At 36.1% G+C, this 9,958-nt stretch overlaps 1 protein-coding gene across 1 annotated transcript in view; it reads right to left on the reverse strand.

Annotated features, from left to right (window-relative positions):
- The window catches only part of LOC121856765 (DNA-dependent protein kinase catalytic subunit-like), a 36,483-nt gene that overhangs the window by 25,091 nt on the left and 1,434 nt on the right, over window positions 1-9,958 (reverse strand). Inside the window, exons 2-18 of the mRNA XM_042352455.1 lie at window positions 9,232-9,398; window positions 8,738-8,915; window positions 8,334-8,446; window positions 7,755-7,932; window positions 6,961-7,181; window positions 5,991-6,166; window positions 5,378-5,462; window positions 5,056-5,224; window positions 4,380-4,586; window positions 3,856-3,977; window positions 3,467-3,550; window positions 2,872-3,069; window positions 2,387-2,557; window positions 1,871-2,021; window positions 1,196-1,302; window positions 806-998; window positions 198-308 (exon numbers count right to left, since the gene is read on the reverse strand). Coding sequence (XP_042208389.1) covers window positions 198-308; window positions 806-998; window positions 1,196-1,302; window positions 1,871-2,021; window positions 2,387-2,557; window positions 2,872-3,069; window positions 3,467-3,550; window positions 3,856-3,977; window positions 4,380-4,586; window positions 5,056-5,224; window positions 5,378-5,462; window positions 5,991-6,166; window positions 6,961-7,181; window positions 7,755-7,932; window positions 8,334-8,446; window positions 8,738-8,915; window positions 9,232-9,398 — 2,631 coding nt within the window. The remainder of the gene's footprint in view (window positions 1-197; window positions 309-805; window positions 999-1,195; window positions 1,303-1,870; window positions 2,022-2,386; window positions 2,558-2,871; window positions 3,070-3,466; window positions 3,551-3,855; window positions 3,978-4,379; window positions 4,587-5,055; window positions 5,225-5,377; window positions 5,463-5,990; window positions 6,167-6,960; window positions 7,182-7,754; window positions 7,933-8,333; window positions 8,447-8,737; window positions 8,916-9,231; window positions 9,399-9,958) is intronic.

Here is a 9,958-nt window from a genome sequence, read left to right on the forward strand (position 1 = left end):
ATGTTCAAGTTAAGAACATGAGAGAGGCTGGAAGAGACTGCACAGCACAGTGAGATTCCATCAGGTAAACACAGCCAACCCAAGCAAGTATAGAAAATGGCTGTAAAACATTAATGATCAAGATGATTTGTCCAGGAGTGAGTGAACAATACAAGATATAAATTATTTTATAATATTTATATCCACACTGGTATTACCTGTGCCAATCATTAAGATAATGACAGAATGAAGCAGTTCTGATGCAGCCACTTTAGTTTGCCTATCACTTGAATTTATTGCAAGGTCCACAACATGGGGTAGAATGTCATCTGAAAAGATAATACATACAATTATTCACACATTATTACCAGGTACTGTATATATACCTCCTGCTTCTTCAATAACCCTCTCAAATAGTAATAAGACGATCCACAATATATTATATATATTTTATGACATGTAACTAGTGTTGCAGCCAAAGCAACATTTGAAAAGACAAAACTCTTCCTCAGTGGCAACTATTAATGTCATAAAGCCAGACTGGGAATTCTCTAGTAATTATATTCCATTAAAATTTACACAGGAGCAACATTACAGTAAGCATCACTGACTCTACATTATGCAATAGCAATTACATTACTTTCTTTAGTAATATCTTAAAATAGTCTCAACACTTAACAACAGGTCAATTTTTTTTTTTTAAGTTTCAAAGGATAACAATTTAAGCCCAGTGGGAAAATTAAATAACAAACAACAATGAATATGAAGAATAAAAACACAAATAAAATGAAGTATAGTGAGTTGTTTGGTGATGTTTATACTCTACCTAGAAAAATATCAATCTTGACTTGTTCAAACGGTGTGGCAAATTTGATGTGTTTCAAAGTGTCCCATCTGACAGCCGCTGCAGCGAGAGTGTCGGGGTCTTGAGGTATGACACACATACTCAACTTAGGATCCAAGCTTCCAATCAGACGCAAGATAGACAACTGAACCTTTCTCATGGCTGTCTCGTCCATCTGGAACAGAGAACACCATAATGAGGTTTGTCAAATAAAAAGAAAAATATTCAAGAATAGACAGAAACAAAGATGGAAAGACAAAGAAACAAGTCTGTGCCTTTTCTATATTCACGACACAGCATAAAATTTCCCAGAAAAGATTAATTTCTTTATTCATTTTTACACTGTACTTAAAAAAGTAATTAAAGTAATACCTGTTTACCGTCGAGCATCTTTTTCTGGTCCACCTTCCGTCGCTGGTAGGCAAATGCCATTTTGACTGTAATGACCCTTGCCTGGACCTCAGCTTCTCCTCCCGTCTCTAAAAAAGTAACAAACATAATTTTCTGTGTTTTAAATTTCAAATAAATTTAAAACAAAATGGCAATCTTGATAAAAAAACTTAGGTAGTAAAAAGTGCACTATGATTTCAAACAAGCACAAAATATATAAACAGTAATTATTGTCATTTAATAACTTGAATTACAAAAAGTTATAATTTAAGTTTTAAAGGCTAGACATGTCAGGTGTTATAAAGGGTAGGTCTAAAGAATCATTCCTTGCCACACACAGAATACTATGTGAAATTCCGATGCTAGTGGTTAAAGAAATTGGAGGTGGGTAGTGATGGGTGATGGAAATGGCAGAAGTTAGGTAGCGAGAGAGTGGTTAGGGCAGGAGGTTGGCAGTAAGGGGTGGTGAATAGAGCAGAGCAGGAGTAGAAAGGGTGGTTACTGATAATGGTGAAAGATTATTGGGAGGCACACTAACTCCAGCATCCTCCTCCCTTGGCTCCACCACTACTTCCAACACCTGATGAGTGCTGTGACTATTACTGAATCATGTCAATATAGCTAATAAATGAAACACATGAGTACTTTCCACAGCACCTTGGGAACGAAGATAAGGCAGGAGGAGAGGCAGTACCAGTGGCAAGTTCTGATGCAGTGTATCATGAGGCAACTGACGGATCCACACTTGCAAAGCTGATACACACACCTCAGCCAATGGTAAGTAACTAATACCAAGTTGTAAGGCCATCTGTAATACCATAAAAAATATATAATACCTCCAAGAACAAATACTATGAGCTTTAAAAATCTCAGATAGATGATACCGAGTGGGATGGTTAAGATATAAACCTATTTTTCCTCATTAATACAAACATGAAGACTTTACAACTCAAGTTACCTTTCCAATACAGGTTAAGATTCACAAATTTGAACAAGGCTGCAAATATACATTTTGAAAATTAAAGGAAGTTCATGAAATCCTTTGAACCACCAACAGTACATTGTTAAACTTATAAACTATGACTTTGTATACCTATTGAAAGTGGAATTAGGTCCCATATAAGTACAAGTATACAGCATCTCACTTACAGCAGAACAGTACTGTACACCAACCTGTAAGGGAGACACTAGCTGTGGGAAAATGTCTATGACAATACATAGTGGCAGTTTAAGGATGAGGGTCAGACAGGACGCCAGAAGTTGATCTCGGAACTGACGACAACGTTGAAGTAGTTCCCTGATGTAGCTCTTTATGAGGTGGATAACTGTCCCTACTTCAGGGTCCTGTTAGGTTAATACCAATTAATTAATATCATATAGAGACTAAATGAATAAATCAGTGGGATGAATTATATAAATAACTATAGAGATTATGAAAACTGAAGATGACTTATAATTGAAAGAGGAGAAAGGAAATGGGAATAGATACATACAATAGATATAATCAGACAACACTACCAAGTGGCTCACAACCAAGTGTCTTAATAAGCCGACCTGCCAGACATGGTGTGACCTCTACTCAATCATTTAGTGGACGATGTTAAATGATGATTATAAAGTTAATAAGCTTCATTTTCCCTGGAACTATAAATACTAACCTCATGTTTCTTGAAATAATAAGTACGCTGAGTGCAGGAGAGCACTGTTGTGATGGCAGTATAGTGGGCAGACACGAGAGGCTGTAGGGAGGAGCATCTCACAAAGAACCAACACAGATGTGACACGTGTGGCTCTAGATGGTTCTCACTTTGTAGAGGCAACACTTCCTCCATTAAAGTTATCACATTCATGTACACCTGTAATAACACCGGCACAACTCTGAACATCTATAACCTTGATGAGAAGAAAACCCACAACGGCAGACGAAATGTTGTGGGTTTCTTCTCCTACTTTGTTGTTCATGTTATGGTGACTCTCCAGCCATCTATAACCTTCTGTCAGAAGTACTATACACTAATACATGACAACCTTATCCAGACTACCAATCATTCACTTTCTACTTGTTAAAAACTTACATGAATGTTCTCATCTCACTCCCCGTAACACCAATCAGTGGTCTCTCATTATATAGTGATTTTGTTTGGGTCAGGAAAGTTACTCATGACCTTAGTATTCTTATCCTAAAATGTTTTATCTCATCATTCTTTAATAATGTGTGTATATAATCTGAAAAACACAAGAGAAGATTCTTACCTGAAAGTCTTTGGGAGTCTTGGCTTTTAGCCCAGAGACTGGATCTGAGGTGGCAACACTTTCTTCACCAGTCTCCGCCTCATCCTGACATTAAAAAAACAAGTGTCATCTTGTGTTGATCTCGTCGGTGGTGGCATACATAAATGTTCATAACTCAAAATTTTCTTTGTTTCAGCAAGGATAGAGCTCTTATTACTCTGAATTACAAAAGTTTTTACTGTATACTATAATAAAAGTTTTTGGACAGTAATTAATTTTCGAGGCAGTGAGCGTACATTAAGTAATGCTGAAAATAAAATATGCACGTGGCAACCAAGGGTCAATATACCTAATGAGGATTAAAAATTAAATAATTCAAATCACTAATTACCACCAAGTTAATAAATTACCTTGACAGGTTCTCCTTGCTTGAATGTGGTCAAGTCTAGTTTCTTTGTTATCTCCAAGGTACAGCTGATAAACTCTGAATATAACTTTGAGCTGATCTCTGTCATCACAGTTGCTGGGATACCTATAGTAAAGTAGAGTTATGATGTCTCACTTTATGACACAGGGAAAGAGACTCATCACCTGTTATTTTCCTTACACAGTATATTTACAATAAGGTTAGCAGGCATGGAATTCCAATATAGTTTGATGATTGAGGTGCAACTCTGCATTAAGTAGAGTAATCTATACAGGTAGTGGAACAAACTACATCAACAGCAATGGTGCCATCTGCCATGCATGAAGACATCACACCTGTATCCCTTCATAACCCCTATGAAACAATAAATAAAATAAATAAATAATAATAAATGGACAATTGCGACATTAGAAAAACTCCAGACCTAAATATATTTTTCACTTAATTCTACAACATCCAGGTCATATACATATAACGTTTCCCACAAACTCATAGTACTTTACATACCTTTAACTTTAATATCAACCACCTTTTCAGGCTTCATGAAGGCATTCCAGATAGGTAAGAAGCTCTTGTAACTTGTGACTTCATTCTTCAGTCCCTTCCATTTACCATCACCTTCAGGACTGTTGCTCCTCCAGGTGACACCTTCTTCCCCCGGGGAGGACTCCATCTCCGGAGCGTGGGAGCAAGTCACCACGATGGAATTGTACACTATAAGACAGAAAGAATGATATATATTCTCATAGCTAAAACAATTCTTCTCAAAACAAGAACTACAACACAAATATCAGTGAAACCTCCAAATAACGGACTTCCTTCAAGATGTAATCCATTAGATGGGGGTTTCACATCTAACAGGCCCTCGATATAAGGGACTTTCCTCTTCATATACTCCGTTAAATAGAGGTTTCATTGTATTTCAAGATAAAACAAATTCCATCTGAGTATCATATTTATAAAGGATATTTCTCCATCAAACAACAAGTTTCTATGAATTAATGAGTTAACTGTTTATTTCTAATCTCCTTCCCTTATGTCTCTGTAACAAGTGATGGGTTAAGTGAGATCAGGGAAGTATAGACCAGAGAACAATGTTATTAAGTGGAGTGTTGGGGCCAGACATGTGGTGTCAGGGAGATAATACTTCATCAGAGCAAATGATTTATGATAAATGACTGACCAAAGGTGTGCAGAAAGTCTTGAAAATATTCTGCTTTACTGTACACAGCATGGAAGAGCTTGAAGAGAGCACGGTATGCCAAGAACCTGCGGAACATGGATATCAGGGGGAATTTCTCCACGAGGGCCAATGACAGCTGCTGTACGCTCTCCATAATTCCCATGTTTACCTGCAATGAAAGTTAAGTAAAATATTTAATAATCAAATACTGTACATGTAATTGAATCATAAACTCTCCTTCTCCCTCCATTTAGGATCTAAATTATCAAAAAGATATAACCAGAAATACAATAAAACAAATGTATTTTCTTTTATAACTTACCAAGCTCATGTTGTTAATAATAATAGCTAACGACTCAACATAGTTTGGCAGACTGTTGAGTTTATTTTCTGGCATGTCAGTGGATCTGAAAATATATAATAATGATGTAAGATAAACATACAGTACAGGTATATATACTTCAGGGAATTTTACACTTTCCATAAAAAAAACAACCACTCCCAATTAAATGGGAACTAAATAACAAAAATCGTGGCAAAAAAATAACAATTAAAAAGTGAGCAACTGTCGAGGGTGTAATTCTGTAATGTCACATTTTCACCACACATTATGCAACAGACCCTCAGTAACTCTAATGAATATGGAGAAAAAGACATTAATCACTTCTATTTTTTTAGAAAACCAAATATTTTCCACTCAGGGAAAAAAAAAATTCTTGTGTATTCTTTAACATTTTATTAATAGTGACAGTGTTATCATGTAGTGTATTATTCAGAAGCACAAACACAGGAAAAGGCCAGTAATGTAATGTTCTTATGACCTAACCTTTGTTCTTTTTTATACTAATGTTGTGTTCTCTGAATACTCTTCTCAGATGCACCAAATTTTTATTCACTACTGGCCTGTGATGAAGAGAAATCAGAAGAGTACTCACTGATAAAAATAATAATGGCTTGCAGTGAGGACCTGAGTGTACATGGTGTGCACCTCAACAGGTGAGAGGAACAGTCGGCACGCTGCTGAGAGTGAGGCGTAGCCCTTCACTGCGAGGCCCACTTGGGAGGTGCTGTCACTCTTTTCTAGCAGCAGGTTATATTGTTGCAGAAAATACTGTCAAAAAAATTCAGTAAGAAAATTTGTTTCTGAGGGGGAACACGTCCACAACATTCAGCAGGCTACACATTTTATTCACAAAACAGTGAACGGGGATTTTTATCACACCAGAACAATGCAGCACACTGTAACAGGTAAAAATTTACATGTGTTTCATATTTATGGCAAATCATTTGATGTAATGACACTAACATTTACGAAATACAGTACAGTAATATATCCGTTAGCCGGAATCCCTCAAACCCGGAACACTCCGATAGCCGGAATTGAAATTTTCTCGAAAAATCGTTCCCAAAGCCGGAATTTTCTGGAAAATTCCGGCTTTGGGAACGACATTCCAAGGGACACATTTTCGAGAAAATTCTGAGAAAATTTTCCCAATTCCCGGAAAATTCTGGGGATACAGGAGATTTTTTCCGGGTTTGAGAGATGAAAATTAGGAGCATTTTCCGGAAATTCTGAGAAAAATTTCCGTTACCCGGAAAATTCCAGGAATGGGGGATATTTTTCCGGGTTCGAGAGATGATGTAATGGGCAATTTCTGGAACTTCCGAGAACATTTTTCCGTTACCCGGAAAATTCCGGGGATGAGAGAATTTTATCCGGCTTTGAGAGAGTCATTTCATTACACGGAAATCTCTCATTTCTGGAAGTGCTCTGCACCAATTGTTCCGGCTAACGGGGATATCGCTGTACAAACGATTACTCATTATAAAACAAAAATAAAATCCCAATATCTTTAAATGAGTTAAAAGTTACAAAGCAGAGAGAAAACCTTCTCTCTATCATACCTTAAAAACTTGTACACCTTTCTTGTCACCTCCTCCTGCCTGCAACTCCAACATATTTGCTATAACACAGATGAAGGTGTCCATGGTAGGTAATGCAGCCTTGTGATCATCACGGTTCTTGGCGCCGCACCACTTAATGAGCCATGGGAACAGTGTGTCGTACTTCTCATACATCTGAGCAGAGAATTTATCCCCATGAGCGCAGACCAGTTCCAGAGCAGCTGTGTTATGAACAAGTAAGAAACATTTATATCGCATCCAAAAAATTCTTCATGTTAAATCTAAAATAATAAAGACCTACCTGTCAACACTCCTGGTACAGTACAGCTCAAAAGGTAAAGAACAAAAAAACAAAAAAAACATAAAACATAAATTCAATGGTTATCTACATTAACTGGTTAAAAATTTGGAACTAATGAAACTTGATTTTTTAATATATTATTTCCTGCATCATTTAGCAATAATTTATTTAGTAATGCAGAACAGCTCCACTTTTCCTTCCCTAGTGTTAGACTTGACCCATCTCCACTCTGTAATCTTTAGTTATTCTCCATAAAATATACTGTACTGATGTGACCATAATTCATTATTCTCCAGTCCATCTCAAGCACACTAATTCTCTATAACTTATCACAAAACTCTTAGTATACCATTCATTACATGACTTGTTTCTCCTTTCATACATATAACTTTTAGAAATTTCTTTTATCTGTAATCTACTGTACATGTCCTTCAGGTCCACACAATAACTAATAAGTAAATCAGTCAGTCATAAACACCAGGGTATACCTCACCTCTCTGTGCATCCCTTCTTGGCAAGTTTAAATCAGGATTCAGGACTTTGTGAATATGTTTATAGAGGTGCTCAAACAGCTGAGGATCATCATCCAGCCCCTCAGGGAAGTGATACAGGTAGAGAGTGAGTCCTCGCAACACTCCTGCCAAAGCTATGAGGTCAGGTTTGGTGCCCGTCTGAAATAAAACATCATAAATTGAAAATTCATACATGAAACTTGAATCTTGCACAATGACATCATACATACAGGTGTTTCAAGCTACTCTAATGTGATTAAAGTACTGTATTCAGTACATATACTACATATAATTACAGTAATGTCTCCTTCACTGCTTCTTACCCATGAAATAAGGAAGATTATAAATAAGTACAAACAATGCCTTGTCCAGGACATGTTATTGGTACTAGACTGAAGAAGGATGTTAATATAAAACCATCATGTCATCTTTGTTCGTACTAATAATTATTATTTCCAATAAATTTATGCAATTTTAAAAGCCATTCAATCTTATCCAGGTAATGTCATAGAAGAATAAATGTACAGAAGTAATATGGCTGTAAAAGTTAACATACTTACATGCTTTGCTAGTTGCTCCTTGAAAATCTTGAGTATGAATGACGCTTGGTGACGCAAATTTTCAGGGTAGGTATTGGTAAGCATGCCTAAAGTTCTCAGTTGATGATGCATCACTGAATAAATCAGAGCAAAGAGAAAAGAATGAAAAAAAAATATTACATCTAATTTCCTATGAAATTTCCAATATGACAGATCTTTGCTGCTACCATTATCACCAGAATGATACTAATGTCATAAAAATAATTTAGTAAGGGGGGGATAAATGTAAAAACATGCAAACCCATGTAAGTTAGATGTGTTCAAAATGTACTAATACAGTACTCGTATACAGTATACTGTAGTACCAACTAAAAATACAAACACCATCCAATCAATCAGACGGCCTTAACAAACACTGAACATACCTGTAGAACCCTTTGGACTGCGAATACTAAGAAAGAGTCGTTCAATAAATTGGTCCACATTAATATCGGCAACATTTATGTGGGATCCACATTTCTCCAACAGTACACAGAACACCTCAAGTGCCACTGCACGTACTGTTGTGGAGTTGTCCACATAATAGAGAAACATGGTGTACTTCTGAAAGAGAATAAAAGCAGAGATGTAAGATATCAACATTGTTGGGGTGAATTCGTGTACACAAGGTAATAAAATTATTAAGTACAATAATTCCCATACCTTTCATGAAAGTAAGTTACAAAATATTTGATAAAAGATACAGCATTAATATAATACTTATATAGTTATAACATACAGGGTTAGTTACATCACAAAACTCAGACACCCATTCATGGCTCTGCTCATCATTACTACAGGTCAAGGAGCATTTATCTGAAATTCTGAAAACCAAAAAGATAAAATCCTTCTCTCTAAACATAAAATTAAAAAAACTTACTCTGATATCATCAACATATTTAACAATCTTCTTGACATCTTTTTCAATTAAAATCTTGATCACATTAAGTGTACTCTTCTTAGTTTCCACAAATGCTTGATCCTTAGACACTTTTCGGCCAAAGACGATGATCCCTTTCTCGCCCAGGACATGACTCAGGGACAAATCTGCAATATATTAGAGAGCTTTATTAGGAGTTACTTTATAAATACAGTATATTTCACAAGGAATCCAGTGTACTCAGTAACAGGAACAAATATCTGAAGACACGTAAAAATACACTTCCAATTAGAACTTTAATCAAGGTTAAAAATTAAGTCAAACAGGAACCTAGTTTATAAATACAATTTTATTAATTTTCTAGTCAGCTGTTCAAGACCTCTGAAAAAGTGTACACACTGTACGAAGTTTCATTGAAATATAATAAATTTCTTCACGACAGCTGCCATGGTGTTCATGGGTATGATGAAATAAGGTACTGTTCGGGTAGGAAATTTTGTCCAGAGTTAAGTCACCACAGTAACCAAGGATTTAATGTAGATAAGCTAAGCCGACCACACCTAACCTAACCTACTATCCTAGGATACCTCCCACGTAAATGTGAATAACAAAGTGTGAGGCCAGACATACTGCCTCACACGCCTGTACTCACGCATTTGTGAATAAGTTACCCTTTATGTATAGAACTAAACAAATAATGTAAATGAAATACTATGTAACATTCAGT

This window comes from Homarus americanus, unplaced genomic scaffold (assembly GCF_018991925.1).
Source record: "Homarus americanus isolate GMGI-L3 unplaced genomic scaffold, GMGI_Hamer_2.0 scaffold46833, whole genome shotgun sequence".
NCBI classification, from domain to species: domain Eukaryota; kingdom Metazoa; phylum Arthropoda; class Malacostraca; order Decapoda; family Nephropidae; genus Homarus; species Homarus americanus.